Source organism: Aquarana catesbeiana, linkage group LG02, assembly GCF_042186555.1.
Source record: "Aquarana catesbeiana isolate 2022-GZ linkage group LG02, ASM4218655v1, whole genome shotgun sequence".
Lineage (NCBI taxonomy): Eukaryota > Metazoa > Chordata > Amphibia > Anura > Ranidae > Aquarana > Aquarana catesbeiana.
Window position 1 is genome coordinate 689,694,584 of NC_133325.1, and position 17,524 is coordinate 689,712,107.

Consider the following 17,524-nt stretch of genomic DNA (forward strand, 5'->3'; position numbering starts at 1 on the left):
AATGTTTTCATCCTGCACATGTCTAAATACTTACCTTTCCGTAATTTTCCTTTCCTGGTGCCTACCCATGGCAGCATACACCCTCCCTTCAATAATCCTTAGTTTTCTGAGATCTAGTTACAAGAATGATGGTGGGGAGGAACAACTCTTTTATTTATAGAGTTAAAGTGGTCCTGTGGGTTGGTCGGGGGCGAAGCAACCAACCATTGGTATGCTGCCAAGGGTAGGCACCAGGAAAGGAAAATTACGGAAAGGTAAGTATTCAATTTTTTTTGCGCTTTAAACAAAAAAAGAGCGACAATTTTGAAAAAAAAAAAACAATATTTTTAACTTTTTGCTATAATAAATATTCCCAAATTTAAAAAAAAACAAGTTATAGCGTCTTCAAGATAGGGAAAAGATTTGGCATTTTTATTTATTTTATTTTTTTTACTAGTAATGGCGGCAATCAGTGATTTTTATCAGGACTACGACATTGCGGCGGACAGATCGGACACTTTTGACACTTTTTTGGGACCATTGACATTATACAGCGATCAGTGCTAGAAAAATGCACTGATTACTGTGTAAATGTCACTGGCAGGGAAGGGGTTAACACTAGGGGGCTATCAAGGGGTTAAATGTGCTCCCTAGGTGTGTTTCTAACTGTGAGGGGATGGGATTGACTGGAGGAGGAGCCAGATCGTTGTTCCTACTTAGTGTCAGAACAGGGATTTGTGTGTTTACACACACAAATCCCCATTCTGGCTCTCGTGCCTGCGATCGTGGGTGGCCCAGCAGCGGTTGCGCCCGCCGGCCATGTGCATCGGGCGCGCGCAGGTGCCTGCTACGGCTCTTAAGGGAGCCGCCGCTCATATACGGAAAAAACAGGGAGGGGGAGGCGCCGACCTGAGTGTAAAGTAAACTTTACTTACTTTGAGGAGCATGCATCTTCTATCATCTTGGAAGTGTTTTTAATCTTATCCTATTAAAGTCATCATTTTAATACTACACTCAGGTCAGCGCCTCCCCCTCCCCCTCCCTGTTTTTTCCTTACATGTCTTGCAGAGTTCTGGACACACTCTGAAGGATGTCTGCCTTCCTTTTTAACCCTTAATACCCCTTTCTATGGATACATCACCATCCAGTTATTACAGCCACAGACTATACCCCTAAGGATTACTCCATCTGGAGCGCCAGATAAACACTGACTATACTGTTAGCTGTTCATATAAGGCGATTCCTACAGAGGTGCCATTCTGCCGACATATATCTGCATGAGCCGGTCGGCAAGAGCTGTTTTTTCAGGAGCAGTGATTTTAATAATGCTTAAAGTGAAACAATAAAAATTAAATATTTCTTTAAATATTGTGCCTGGGGGTCCCCTTAGACCGCCTGTAAAGTAGCGCATCTTCCCCATGTTTATAACAGTACCGCAGCAAAATGAGAATTCTAAAGGAAAAAATGTCATTTAAAATTGCTCACGGCTGTAATGCATTGTCAGATCCAGGTGACCCTGCCTTTGGCCAATTATGGCTCTCTCGGCAGAGCATGCTGTGATTGGCCAAAGCATGCAGGTCAGGTGCATGCTTTGGCCAATCATCATACAGCAATGCACTGCGATCTCGCAGTGCATTATGGGATGTTCCGCGGTGCTCAAATTTCCCGCAAATGCCCCATATGTTCGGTTCACTATAGAACAAACGAACACCCGATGTTCGAGTCGAACTTACATCCCACTCAAACCACAGGCTCATCCCTATTCCTGATCATGACAGCAGTGGGTCACACCTGTGTAATCTATGTTGAAACATCCACTTGTAATCTCCATCAGATTCTTGTGCGACAATGCAGGACCACAATTGAGACAAAGCATGGTCACCATACAATAGGAAGTACCTGAACAAAGACCTTAATGGCAGGATCACCAGATATTTCTTTAGCCACTTGAAGACCAGACTGTTTCACCACATTCCAGTTCAGGCCATTTTTCAGTTTTCAGTTCTGTCACACTTTGATTGACAACTACTCAGCCATTCAACACTGTACCCAAATATATTTTATATAATTTTTAGACAGCTAGAGCTTTCTTTTGTTATATTTAGCCAACATTTTTTTTACATTTTACTATATACAGGAATAAAGACCAAAACATTTTTTCTTCATATTTTTTTAAAAACTTTGCAAATAAATAATCTTTCTTCATACATTTGGGCCATACTCTATTCTGCTACATTTCTTTAATGAAAAAAAAAATCAGTGTACATTTTTTAGTCTGTGTGAAATATATAGAGTCTTCAAACTATGGTATAAACATTATTTGAAAATTGATCAGTCCTCATTTCTCTAAAATGCCAGGACAGTACAAATACCTACAAAAAGACCCCTTTTTGGAGAGTAGACAGTCTAAGGTATTTAGTAAGGCATGGTGAGTTTTTGAAGTTGTAATTTTTTTGTCACATTTTGTTTGAAAATTGCAGAAATTTAATATTTTTTTGTTTTATAAAGTTGTCATTTCAACACAATATTGTTTACACACAGTATTGGCATATTTACAACTACATCCCAAAACACATTTTGCTACTCCTTCTGAGTGTGGGGATACCACATATGTGAGGCTTTTTCACAGCCTAGATGCAAAATAGGGCACAAAATCCCAGGAGCACCTTTGGGCTTTCAAGGAGCATAACTTGCACATCTAATTTCATGACTACCTATCATATCAATTGAATCCCTGAATTTCCCAGACAGCACAAAATCACCCTATTTTGAAAAGCAAACACTCCAAGCTATTTTCTGAAAGGCATAGTGAGTCTTTTTAATATTTAATTTTTGCCACACATTTTTAAAAAAATGCAGGACGGAAAATGAAAATGTATTATTTTTTTTTACACAAAGTTGCCAATTAATAAATCTATTTCTATAACTCACAGCATAGGCATACTTAAAATTACAGTTCAAAACACATTTGACTATATGGCAATATTACATATGTGAGACCTTTTCACAGCCTAGCCACATACTGTAGAGAGGCTCAAAATCCAAGGAGCACCTTCAGGCTTTCTAGGGACAAAATTACACATCTATATTCCTGACTAGCTATTACAATTTTGGACTGTGACTGGTGCAGGGTCCAAGGGGTTAAAGCAGGCAGTGAGGAGGTGATAGAATGCCTTGTCACCCCCTCTCGAATGCTCTCAAAAGAGCTATTTGAATACATGTTGCCCTTCAGAGAACAACTCACATGTCAATTAGGCCCTATACTGAGACTGGGACTGGTGTGGTGGCTGCAGTGACTGGCTGCACTATTAGGGTTCACACAGCAACATGGCAATAGTGACATAGTGACAGGGGATTTTTTTTCCTTATAGTGCTGGTACGTAAGAAAAGGGAGGTTGGGACTTTAGATGAGACTATTGACTAGTAGAGGTTAGGTTGTAAAAGCATTTAATTGGTATAGATGGATGTATAAATACATAACAATTATGCATGGACATCAAGAAAACATGACTGCATACATATTGGCTTCACAGCATAGAATATAAAGTGAATTGATAAATAAATATTTTTCATAAATGTACATATATATACACATGCCATCAGAGCGGCACATTGCAATGTTATAAAAGATATGTAAAAAGTATAAACATGATTGGTTGTAGATAATGGGTCTAGATTGATTCCTATTGGCAAGCATATGACTGCATCCTAAATGTCCGACGCGTTTCGTGTATAGAACACTTTCTCGGGGAAGGATGCTCAAAGGTATATGGAATTAAGTACATTGATGTATGGTGAGTATGGAGCCAGGACCAGATAGATTTGTCTCTCCTGGGAGCTGAAGTTGTCTGATGCCGCGCACCAGCAGGGCACACATGCACAGGGTCCCCAGAACACAGATCTCCAATCTTCATGGTGTATGAAGGTGAGCAAAGGTGAGAATATTCAACGGGTTTGGGATATGTGCATAAAAGCAAGGTGTTCCTGTGAAGTGCAGCCTATCCAAATATGTAGTGGGTCTTCTTACAGTGCTGATCACTGTAATAAGCACAGCTGATTGCCGTGAGAGGAAACAGTTCAGAGACTCATCATGCAGTCTTTGTTTACAAGTGTGATCACTGTTATTGGTCACAACGATCACATAAATTGGCCCTCTATTTAGCTCTGTCATCTGATGTGTCTGAGGGAAGCCGCGCACAAGCGGCCAATGTAGCTCCTGTGCTGCAGTTTTTCTATAGTGGCCAAACGGGAAGCAGTTAATGAAAGCTTCAAATTTTTAAATGGATATATGTATGGGGAAAAACGTTTTAAATATTGAAAAATTACTTTTGAAATTATGTTAACATTTTTAAGCTTTTATGATATTTTAGTGATTGGATTTAAATATCCTTTAGGTGCCAACACACTTTTCAATCTGCTTGTTTAATTTTAACATTTCAAAGCATGTGTTGGCGTTTTTAAAAATAAATCACATTTATCACATCTTTTAGGGAAATTGAACAGGAAATAGTCAGAAAGATTGGGACATTTTTACTAGTTTCTGTTGTGGATGTGGCATGTGTAGTATCCAAAATGATATTTTATAAAGTCTTCTAGAGCTTGGAAAATTGATTGAATTAAAATCTAAGACACATTGAGGTTGACTTACTAAAACTGGAGAGTGCAAAATCTGATGCAGCTCTGCATAGAAACCAGAAGAACCAAAAGAATAGATAGATAGATAGAAATCAGCTTCCAGCTTTGTCAAAGCTTAATTGAACAAGCTGAAGATAGAAGCTGATTGGCTACCATGCACAGCTGCACCAGATTTTGCACTCTCCAGTTTTAGTAAATTACCCCCATTGATTGGAAAGCAAGTAGTAGTTTGAGGCTGGGTTCACATATGAGCACGTTCCAGCTCACAGCAGGAGTCCAGTGCGTCCTCGTTCACTGTTTCAGGTCCGATTTCAGCCCAAATTTTTGGCTGAATTTGGACCTGAAACAGACCAAAAGACGCACAGGGCTCCTATGCAAATTGCACCGGAGCCGCTGCGGAGATATGTGAATGGCTCCATAGAGAACCGGTCACAATCTCCTGCTGAGTGAATTGGATGCGGGGAAACCCTCATCCAATTGGCACTAGTGTGAACCCAGCCCAATTAAAAAAATAAGGCACGTTTTTGCTGCCATTAAAAGAAAAATTTCCAAAATACAAACGTTCCAATTAAATCTTTAAAACATAAATGTAAAAAAAGCAAATGCAGATATAGCACACATTTTTTGGTAGGAGGCGTAAATATTATTTTTCAGCTTGTCTTTGTTTATCAGTCTTATGGTGAGCACCACTACACCCAGGACACAATGTTGGATCAGAGTAGGTGTCAGAAGACTACTTTTTAAAAACATTTTTATGTTTGGTATATTTCTATATTTTTGTCTTTTTTTGTCTGGGGACTCATATCAGTTGAGGCAGATGTCGAGGTGCAGTTAGAAGAATATCATACTAGGGCCAGTTTTATACAGGTGCTAATAAACCTACTGGCATGTTTTTGAAGTGTGGGAGGGTGCCCACAGGTAACCCATGTGAGCAGGAAAGGGTACAAAGAAAGTCAACTAAATGAATAAAAGCCATGTGGTAGCTATAAGGAAAGATTCACTGAAATAAATGTATTCTGCCTTGGAATTAAGAGAGATGTACATTGATCAACTTTTGTAATTTAAAGGACAGAACACATGCTTTATGAAAATATATAATACACCTAAGAACCTGCTTAGCATGAAATAGGTAAAAATGACAAAATAGTAGTTAATGAAACAAATTGAAAGTGTACTTTTACAGCCTACCTGGTATAACACTTACTTAATATTTGTTACATGTTCTCATTCACATAGCACAACTTAAAAAAATATTTAAAAATTGCTGCTTGCCATTTTAGATTTTAGAAGGTACTGGGGAGCTATGTTTGCAGTAATGAACCCTGTCTGTACTGTGCTGACGGATCTCATTATCAGTTGCAAACTAGATTTGGGCACTGTCTGTTTTAAGAATGGGTTAATTATTTAGAAACTTGCCTTTGTCATTGTATGTCAATGAGAGGAAGGCTAGCCTGTCCTAAACCTCTCTATTGGGACTCACCCTGAACTTGTTCAGAAATGCTTGCAGTCTGCCATGGCACCTAAAAGATACTTTTTTTTAGTTTTTTTTTTTAGGTATGCTGTGAATGGGAGCACATAACAGACTTATTGTGGAGTTTTTGACTTCAAGAGTGGAAATACACTTCAATCTTAAAGTGGGTTAGTTGTCTTAATCAGTTCACAAGCTATTACCTTACCATGGTAATAAAACCGGAAGCTGCCCAGATTGGATGTTTGCAAACTCTGGAAACGCACCATGACTTGATTGGTTGGGCTTCGGATAACCTGACCTCTCATCATGAAGGATTCATTGGCAAGGATTACAGGGTCGACCCCTTCAAGACTCTCCACTGTCACGGTCTCCCCTTCAGAAAGACTGATATTTTGTACCTAGAGAGAGAAAACTCATAATAAAGCTAAGAACTTGAATATGGTATAGGCTGCACAAAATGATAAAGCCAACAACTTTCTTATAATAAAAAATCGTAGTTTTGCTGTGGGCATAAAATTGTGTTGTACATTGTGATCCATTTTCCAAAGTCTTATTTAGAGCACATCAAACTCTTAGGCAGTGCTGTGACCATACAGTCTGTTCACTGTGCATAGATCAAGCTGCGTTTAATTAAAGGCAATCTGTCATGCGTTTGGATACCTCTCTGACTTACAAAGCCAGATCCTTGTTTTGGGGGAGCCACGTCACTCTCAGTAAAGCTAATGAGATACAGATTCACTGCCATATAACTAGCATGTGGGCCAGGAGTCAGAGAATAACTGCTGTAGAGTAACATCTTGCTTAAAGGGGACCTTCAGATAAATAGCAAAATATGTATCAAATACGTTTCCATTTATTGATTCATCTATCAAAGCAGTGGTTCCCAACCTCAGTTTTCAAGTACACCCAACAAGTCATGTTTTCAGTATTTTCTTCACCTTGCACAGGTGCTTTAAATCAAATTCAGTTGCTTAGTATGCATCAAAGCTTTGTTGTCTAGGGGAATGTTCCAAAACATCTGTTGGGGGTACTTGAGGACTGGGATTGGGAACCACCGTGTTTTTAATCGATTTTGGATATGAATAAGATATCTGTGGACAGGACTGAATAGAACTTTGAAACATGACAAACATGCAGGAAAACAACCCCTCAGAGCTCCTTTGGAGGTGAAGAGGGGAACACATGGCCGAGCTCTCTATCATTGAGGGATTAAAGTGGAGGTAAATTCCACTTTTGAACTTGTACCTACAGGTGAGCCTATAATAATATAGTTATTATTATTATTATTATTCAGGATTTATATAGCGCCAACAGTTTCCGCAGCTCTTTACAACATGAGGGCAGACATTACACTTACAATACAAATCAATACAGGAGGGACCAGAGGTCCCTGCTCGTTAGAGCTTACAATCTAGAAGGGAGGGTCAAGTGGAAACAAAAGGTAATAACTGTGGGGGGTGAGCTGATGGAGAAAATGAAAAAACAGTTGTTAGGTGTGGGTAAGGTAGGATTCTCTGAAGAGAAGGGTTTGCAGGGATCGTCTAAAAGCTAATAAAGTAGGAGATAAGCGGACAGATTGGGGTAAGGCATTCCATAGGATTGGAGAGGCTTTGGAAAAGTCCTGGAGGTGAGCATTGGAGGAGGTAATGAGGGAGCTAGAGAGCAGGAGGTCTTGAAAGGAATGAAGAGAACAAGTAGGTTGGTATTTAGAGACTAGGCTAGGGATGTAGCTGGGGGCTAAATTGTGGATGGCTTTGTACGTAGTTGTTAGTATTTTGAATTTATTTCTTTGGCCGAGCGGAAGCCAGTGGAGGGATTGACAGAGATGGGTAGCAGAGACAGAGCGATTGGTAAGGTGGATGAGTCTGGCAGCAGCATTCATGATGGATTGAAGAGGTGATAGACTATGAAGAGGTAAGCCAATGAGGAGGGAGTTGCAGTAGTCAAGGCGAGAGATGACCAGCGAGTGAATTAAGAGCTTTGTTGTGTCGATGGTTAGAAAGTGGCATATTTTGGAGATGTTGAGGTTGAGGCGGCAGGATTTGGACAGTGATTGGACGTGGTGCTTAAAGGAAAGTTCAGAGTCCAGGACTACACCTAGAACCTTGGCATGTGGGGATGCGACTTACAGCGGGATTGTGATATTGCGGCGGACATTCTGATACTAACTGACTGATTGACTTTGCAAGAACACAGAATCTATTCCTTCTTTCTTCTCAGAACTGAGATATGCCTTGCATATAGGTATATTGTAATAGGTATCAGTAATTGGTATCCGCGAGTAATAAAAATAAAGTTTCGGGACTCGTACTCATACAAAAAAAAAAAAATGGTATTGGTGCATCCCTAATTATTATTCTTATGATCACTAATACTATTAGCAGAGCCCTAGAAGAGTGACATAATTCAGGAAAAGGTGTTTTAATTGGTGTATGGGTACTATATGAATTCCTTTCACTTTCTAGTTTGTGACCAGCATGCCTGGAACAAAAAGTGATCAGAAAATTTCTCCCCCATCCCAATGAGGAACACAGCAATAAAGCTCTGACAAAGGTTCTAATCCTTCCTTACTTCCTTATCCAAAGAGAGAACCTTTTGGCTGGAAGTCAGTTATTTGTAGCCAGGATCAGGTAGATGTGCACAACAGAGAAAGCTTTGAAAATGTAAGATTAATACATTTTCTGGCAGAAAATAAAAGCTCCTTTCTGTTTTCAGCTGGAAACATTGTGTATGAGTGTTTGAACTTCAGATAGGGAAAATCAGTGTGATTCAATTCTAAAGAACAACGAAGCCAACTGGTAACCTCCATAAACCATGCAAACTGCTGCATTTCATGCTGAATTTTCCACTCTACTGATGCGATTTAATTCCCCAACTCATTGTATTCTATTGCACATTGGAGAGCGAGACTGCTGGATTCACAGTGCCCTACTGGATTCAGTTTGTGCAAGATATGCGCTGATCAGCTTTCTACTCTGGTGACTCTATTTGGCATTTACTGTGTTGTTCAAAACATGTATTGTTTTTATTCTTTTCACAGCCATAGGTATAGAATTTTAGGCTACACCGCTTCATATGCAGCTGTAAATTCTATGACCGCGTGCACAGAGAACAGAATAAGCACTTAAAGATAAGTGTCATAAAACAAATGTATAGTAGTTATAGGGGCTGATTCACTAAGAAGAATGCGTTGTGCTAGTTCATACTTTAAAAGGTGCACTGGAAAAGTCATTAACCGAACCTGCGAACCGGTCCACTTTGAAGCGCAAAACAATAATAAATATGTAAACTGCAACTGGTGCTAGGGTAACTGCGGTTTTCTCATTGATAATAGCACACGCCCAATACAATCCTATCACTTCTAATATATCTTTGAAATGTGTTTTTTTTCTATTTTTACCCAAATCTTTCAATACATTACAAAGAACAGAGAAGTGTTTCTAAACAGAATAAATTAATATTTTCAGATCTTGATCTTTAAAATTAACCATACGCTGCAATCAGTTAGATCTTAAAAAAATTTGATTTAGTGCAAGAGCCTGTTTGATTTCCTATAATTTGAATTATTTGTTCAAGTGCATCTTCCAATTACACACCAAGCACACAGCAGTTGCACATCTCACATACACACACCGGTCGCGCATCTAGATGCATTTGGCGCATCTAGATGCATTTGGCGCATCTAGCTGCAGGAATCCAATGTTTAGGGACATTAATAGTAAAGCAGATGCAGATTTCCAGGACTGCAATGAACCAAAGAAACCAAAAGAAATGAGCTTTTGTTAGAATTGTTAGTTGCTAAATTAATTGGTTCGCAACAAGCCAAGTTATATAACAGGTAGGGATGAGCCGAACACCCCCCTGTTCGGTTCGCACCAGAACATGCGAACAGGAAAAAAGTTCGTTCGAACACGCTATGGGACACGAACATGAATAATCAAAAGTGCTAATTTTAAAGGCTTATATGCAAGTTATTGTCATAAAAAGTGTTTGGGGACCTGGGTCCTGCCCCAGGGGACATGGATCAATGCAAAAAAAAGTTTTAAAAACGGCCGTTTTTTCGGGAGCAGTGATTTTAATAATGCTTAAAGTCAAACAATAAAAGTGTAATATTCCTTTAAATTTCGTACCTGGTGGGTGTCTATAGTATGCCTGTAAAGAGGCGCATGTTTCCTGTGTTTAGAACAGTCTGACAGCAAAATGACATTTCGAAGGAAAAAACCCATTTAAAACTACTCGCGGCTATTGCATTGCCGGTCCGACAATACACATAGAAGTTCATTGATAAAAACGGCATGGGAATTCCCCACAGGGGAACCCCGAACCAAAATTAAAACAAAAAAATGACGTGGGGGTCCCCCTAAATTCCATACCAGGCCCTTCAGGTCTGGTATGGATAATAAGGGGAACCCTGGCCAAAATGTAAAAAAAAAATGACGTGGGGGTCCCCCTAAATTCCATACCAGACCCTTCAGGTCTGGTGTGGATTTTAAAGGGAACCCCGCGCCAAAAAAAAAAAAAAACGGCGTGGGGTCCCCCCAAAAATCCATACCAGACCCTTATCCGAGCACGCAACCTGGCAGGCCGCAGGAAAAGAGGGGGGGACGAGAGTGCGCCCCCCCTCCTGAACCGTACCAGGCCACATGCCCTCAACATTGGGAGGGTGCTTTGGGGTAGCCCCCCAAAACACCTTGTCCCCATGTTGATGAGGACAAGGGCCTCATCCCCACAACCCTGGCCGGTGGTTGTGGGGGTCTGCGGGCGGGGGGCTTATCAGAATCTGGAAGCCCCCTTTAACAAGGGGACCCCCAGATCCTGGCCCCCCCCTGTGTGAAATGGTAAGGGGGTACTTACCCCTACCATTTCACTAAAAAACTGTCAAAAATGTTAAAAATGACAAGAGACAGTTTTTGACAATTCCTTTATTTAAATGCTTCTTCTTTCTTCTATCTTCCTTCATCTTCTTCTTCTGGTTCTTCTGGCTCTTCTGGTTCTTCCTCCGGCGTTCTTGTCCAGCATCTCCTCCACGGCGTCTTCTATCTTCTTCTCCTCGGGCCGCTCCGCACCCATGGCATGGGGGGAGGCTCCCGCTCTTCTCTTCATCTTCTTCATCTTCTTCTCTTCTTCTTTTCTTCTCTTCTTCTCTTCATTTTCTTCTCCGGGCCGCTCTGCACCCATGCTGGCATGGAGGGAGGCTCCCGCTGTGTGATGGCGTCTCCTTGTCTGACGGTTCTTAAATAACGGGGGGCGGGGCCACCCGGTGACCCCGCCCCCTCTGACGCACGGTGACTTGACGGGACTTCCCTGTGACGTCACGGGGAATGCCACAGGGAAGTCCCGTCATGTCCCATGCATCAGAGGGGGTGGGGTCACCGGTGGCCCCGCCCCCTGTTATTTAAGAACCGTCAGACGAGGAGACGCCGTCACACAGCGGGAGCCTCCCTCCATGCCAGCATGGATGCGGAGCGGCCCGGAGAAGAAAATGAAGAAGAGAAGAAGAGAAGAAAAGAAGAAGAGAAGAAGATGAAGAAGATGAAGAGAAGAGTGGGAGCCTCCCCCCATGCCATGGGTGCGGAGCGGCCCGAGGAGAAGAAGATAGAAGATGCCGCGGAGGAGATGGTGGACGAGAACGCCGGAGGAAGAACCAGAAGAACCAGAAGAAGAAGAAGATGAAGGAGGATAGAAGAAAGAAGAAGCATTTACATAAAGGCATTGTCAAAAACTGTCTCTTGTCATTTTTAACATTTTTGACAGTTTTTTAGTGAAATGGTAGGGGTAAATACCCCCTTACCATTTCACACAGGGGGGGGCCGGGATCTGGGGGTCCCCTTGTTAAAGGGGGCTTCCAGATTCCGATAAGCCCCCCGCCCGCAGACCCCCACAACCACCGGCCAAGGTTGTCGGGATGAGGCCCTTGTCCTCATCAACATGGGGACAAGGTGTTTTGGGGGGCTACCCCAAAGCACCCTCCCAATGTTGAGGGCATGTGGCCTGGTACGGTTCAGGAGGGGGGGGCGCACTCTCGTCCCCCCCTCTTTTCCTGCGGCCTGCCAGGTTGCATGCTCGGATAAGGGTCTGGTATGGATTTTTGGGGGGACCCCACGCCGTTTTTTTTTTTTTTTGGTGCGGGGTTCCCCTTAAAATCCACACCAGACCTGAAGGGTCTGGTATGGAATTTAGGGGGACCCCCACATCATTTTTTTTTTAAATTTTGGCCAGGGTTCCCCTTAATATCCATACCAGACCTGAAGGGCCTGGTATGGAATTTAGGGGGACCCCCACGTAATTTTTTTGTTTTAATTTTGGTTCAGGGGTTTCCCTGTGGGGAATTCCCATGCCGTTTTTATCAATGAACTTCTATGTGTATTGTCGGACCGGCAATGCAATAGCCGCGAGTAGTTTTAAATGGGTTTTTTCCTTCAAAATGTCATTTTGCTGTCAGACTGTTCTAAACACAGGAAACATGCGCCCCTTTACAGGCACACTATAGACACCCCCCAGCTACGAAATTTAAAGGGATATTACACTTTTATTGTTTGACTTTAAGCATTATTAAAATCACTGCTCCTGAAAAAACGGCTGTTTTTAAAACTTTTTTTTGCATTGATCCATGTCCCCTGGGGCAGGACCCAAGTCCCCAAACACTTTTTATGACAATAACTTGCATATAAGCCTTTAAAATTAGCACTTTTGATTTCTCCCATAGACTTTTAAAGGGTGTTCCGCGGGATTCGAATTTGCCGCGAACACCCCAAATTGTTCGCTGTTCGGCGAACTTGCGAACAGCCAATGTTCGAGTCGAACATGAGTTTGACTCGAACTCGAAGCTCATCCCCAATAACAGGTAAAAAAATTAAAAGCTAACATGTACGGTTCACATCACAAAGCTTTAACATAATGCCTGGTTTACAACCAACTGAGTGACCACCTCATTAAGAACAACCTTCTTGATCCCCTTCAATCTGGATTTCGCCCTCAACACTCCACAGAAACTGCTCTTCTAAAACTCACAAACAACCTACTAACTGCAAAAACCAACGGACACTATTCTGTACTCCTACTTCTGTACCTTTCAGCTGCCTTGTCTGTCAAGAGCAATGGCACAACCATCCACCCATCCCCACATGTCAGGGTGCTAGGTGATATCCTGGATTCTGAACTCTCCTTTTGGCCCCACATCCAATCACTTTCCAAAGCTTGCCAACTCAACCTCCGCAACATCTCTAAACTACGTCCCTTTCTAACCAATGAAACCACAAAGCTCCCGATTCACTCCCTGGTTATCTCTTGCCTCGACTACTGCAACTCCCTCCTCATTGGCTTACCTTTAAATAGACTATCCCCCCTCAGTCCATCATGAATGCTGCTGCCAGACTCATCCACCTTACAAACCACTCAGTGTCTGCTACCCCTCTCTGCCAATCCCTCCATTGGCTGCCACTCACCCAAAAAATTAAATTCAAAATACTAACAATAAGTTACAAAGCCATCCACAACTCTGCCCCCAGCTACATCACTAGCCTAGTCTCAAAATACCAACCTAATCGCCCTCTCCGTTCCTCCCAGGACCTCCTGCTCTCTAGCTCCTTCATCACCTCCTCCAATATCCGCCTCCAGGACTTCTCCCGAGCCTCGCCCAACCCCTGGAATTCCCTACCCCAATCTGTCAGACTGTCTCCAAATTTATCCACCTTTAGGCGATCCCTGAAAACTTTCCTCTTCAGAGAAGCCTATCCTGCCTCCATCTAACAACTGCACTATTTTCTCCATTAGCTCATCCCCCACAGCTGTTACCCTCTTGTATAACTTGACCCTCCCTCCTAGATTGTAAGTTCTAACGAGCAGGGCCCTCTGATTCCTCCTGTATTGAATTGTATTGTAATTGTACTGTCTGCCCGTAATGTTGTAAAGCGCTACGTAAACTGTCGGCGCTATATAAATCCTGTATAATAATAATAATAACATAACAATATGAGCCTTTATTTTTTTCATCTGGCTGTAACTTTCAAAATGCTCTGAAATTGTCACTTTTTAAAAGTAGATATCCTTATCCTGGTGTGTTAGCTTTGTGAAATGATCCTATAGTCTTCTGTCTGCATGGAGTTTGCATGTTATCTTTATGCTTGTATGGGCATCTTCTAGATCAGAGGTCCCTAACCGCCTGGTCTGTGGCCTGTTGGGGGCCGGGCCATGTGGTGGGTGAGCGAGGCTTGATTTGTGTTTGCAGCACACTACCCCCACCTTCCCTGTCAGCATACTGCCTCCTCATCCCATCTCAGACAGATGCCCCCTTCTGTCCATAAACTGGTACTGCAGACAGCGGAGCGAAGTACTGATGTGCTGTGCTTCCCATCAAGCCATTTATACTTTAGCATCTAGTGTGATATGCATGAAGAATGGAGAAAAACCACAGTGATATAAATTATATCCAACTATGTAAGTACATGTCAGTCTGGCCTGTCTGTGTCTGCAGTTTGGGGAGGGGGGGTTTGTTGTAATACAGACTGAGGCTGGGGCTTTCCACTGCTGGGGTTACAAGTTATGCCAGCTACCGATTGTTAGTGGAGGGCGAGAGCTGTCTTTGACTACAGTAAGCACGCTCTCAGGACAGAAACATTGGCCACCCAATGACTCATATGTGTGTGGTGCGTGAGCCGTATATCCCAACCCTTTGTGCCAACACACATAGGTTTTGTGAGGGCCGCAACATGTTAACATGCATTGAACACCCTTTGTAGTCACGGGCTACCACATGTGTAATTAAATGTTATTCACCTGATACTGCTGTGCTGCTCTGCATTACTCCTCACACTGTTCTGTAGTATGCTCTTTTTTTTTACAGTCTATATTACACTATTCTGTAATAAATGTCTGATATGTACAGAGGATGTATCTAAAGCAAAGTCAGCCCTACAGCTCTTTCTCCCCACACCCTTTGCTTTAATGATGGCACAACTGGCCTGCACTTTCACGATGCATGTTGTGCAGTCTGTATGATGAATGCTTGGCTGACGGCAATCAATAAGGGCCTCTAGCTTTCTCTATTTGCCTTGGTCCTTCTGGCAGATCAATAGCACGCAACCTTTAAAGGGCATGTTCCCACCTGGGCTCTGTAAAGCATCCCATGCCTCCTGCAGACCTCCAGCAAGCCAAAGCTGAAGTTTCTCTTGAGGTGGGGCCACAAAGTAAAGGCCGCGAGCTGAGTTTCTGAGGAAAGGAGGCATTTACATTCAGAAATGATAGGGAAGAATACAGAATAAAGAAACTGATATAACTTTTGGTAGAAAGTTAGCTGATTTTTTTAATGTTTTGTTCACCCTAGCCAAATGTAAAGGGAATTGTTTATACACTCAATACAGATTCATTGTGATGAGATTTTCTTGTTTATAGCAAAAGGTTCTCATCATTTTCTGACAGTGATCAAGCCATTAATTCACAATTCATGCTTGTATATATTCCTATACTCTCCCTTGCCAGTGCAAATGAGGATCTGCTAGCTTTTTTCTTGTTTTTCCAAAATCCTATCTTTAAATATAGTCAATTTATCTTTAGTTGTATTAATCTGAGGGTCCAGAGACCGTAATTTCTTCCTTTTCCTCAGGATCAAAAACATTAACAAGTCAATACCATCACTATTGAAAAATTGATACCATTCTTTATCCTCCTCCTCTAGCATATGGCCTATGTTCTCTGTGTACTTTGTGGAGGGGGATATGTCCCTTCCCTCCAATCAGGGCTCAGAGTTCTCCTCACTGAGATCTGCAGAGTGTAACTTCACTTCCCCCATGCTTTTCAGAGCTGCGAGATCATGTGTAAATTCTGCATTTTTAATGTATGTAGAGGATAGATTATTGGCTGCAAATAAACAGGGGCAACTTACATAGGAACATTTGTTTCTTGCCTATGTATCACCTGGGACCAGTCACCCTAGTTATATGTGAGGGTTTTCAACCAATATTAACCACTTGCCTACTGCGCACTTTTACTCCCTTCCTGCCCAGGCCAATTTTCAGCTTTCAGTGCTCTCACATTTATTTCGGTGGTATTTAATCACTGTTTTTTTTATTTTTTACAACAACAAAAAAAAGAAAAAAGACTGAAAATTAAAAAAAAAAAAACAGTTTTTCTTAGCTTCTGTCAGTAAATTTTGTAAGTAAGTAATTTTTCTCCTTCACTGATGTACACTGATAAGACCACACTGATGGTCACTAATAAGCTGCACTTATGGGCACTGATAAGGTGGCACTGAAGGGCACTGATTAGGTGGAACTTATATGCACTGATAAGGCAGCACTGAAGGGCACTGATTAGGTGGCACTTATGGGCACTGATAAGGCGGCACTGATGGGCATTGATGAGGTGGCACTGATAAGGCGGCACTGAAGGGCACTGATTAGGTGGCACTGATGGGCACTGATGAGGTGGCACTTATGGGCACTGATAAGGCGGCACTGAAGGGCACTGATAAGGCAGCACTGAAGGGCACTGATTAGGTGGCACTTATGGGCACTGATAAGGTGGCACTAATGGGCACTGATGAGGTGGCACTGAAGGGCACTGATTAGGTGGCATTGATAAGGCGGCACTGATTAGGTGGCACTGATGAGCTGGCACTTATGGGGACTGATAAGGCGGCACTGAAGTGCACTGATTAGGTGGCACTTATGGGCACTGATAAGGTGGCACTGAAGGGCACTGATTAGGTTGCACTGATTAAGTGGCACTTATGGGTACTGATAAAGTGGCACTGATTAGGGCATTAAGTGGCACTGATGGGCACTGCTGAGGTGGCACTTTTGGGCACAGATAAGTCGGCACTTAAGGGCACTGAATATGTGGCACTTATGGGCACTGATAAGGTGGCACTGAAGGGCACTTAAACGGCACTTCCGATAAACATCACTTCCTTGTTTATATGTGACCGGCTGTGATTGGACACAACCGATCACATGGGTAAAGAGCTCCGTCATCGGCTCTTTACTGAGATCAGGGTCACATCGTGTCCTAGGAACACGGCTGCGATCGCTGCGCTGGGGCCCCCGCTGGCACACGAGAGCAGGTATTCTGGGGCGCCGTCATATGACGTCGTCCCAAAACGAGAGCACATCATTTTACTATACGGTGGGCGTGAAGTGGTTAAGGGGTGACGGTTGGGGGCAGTCTCAACTACATGTTTTTCCCTCCCCCCATCCACAAGTGTAAATGAGCGCTAAATGATTAAATCTGCTGCTGAAAGGGCTTAAAAAGGAGGGTCTAATGTCACTTTAAGAAACGTTGTTTTAAACGAATCATCCCTCTCCCTCCAGTCTCCAATGTATGAACAAAATTACCAGAAAAGTAATTCTAAAGTTCCTCTGTCTTACCTGCACTGCGTTAGGTTTTCTTTGAAAAGATAACCCTGTCTACAGTTACATTTGAGGAATGGATCATGTTCCCAGA

General features: G+C 42.4%; 1 protein-coding gene across 3 annotated transcripts in view; it reads right to left on the minus strand.

Annotated features, from left to right (window-relative positions):
* Positions 1 to 17,524, minus strand: part of SEZ6 (seizure related 6 homolog) — a 955,479-nt gene that overhangs the window by 280,454 nt on the left and 657,501 nt on the right. For all 3 annotated transcript variants that reach the window (XM_073616801.1, XM_073616802.1, XM_073616803.1), the window contains one exon: positions 6,291 to 6,483. In XM_073616801.1, coding sequence (XP_073472902.1) covers positions 6,291 to 6,483 — 193 coding nt within the window. The remainder of the gene's footprint in view (positions 1 to 6,290; positions 6,484 to 17,524) is intronic.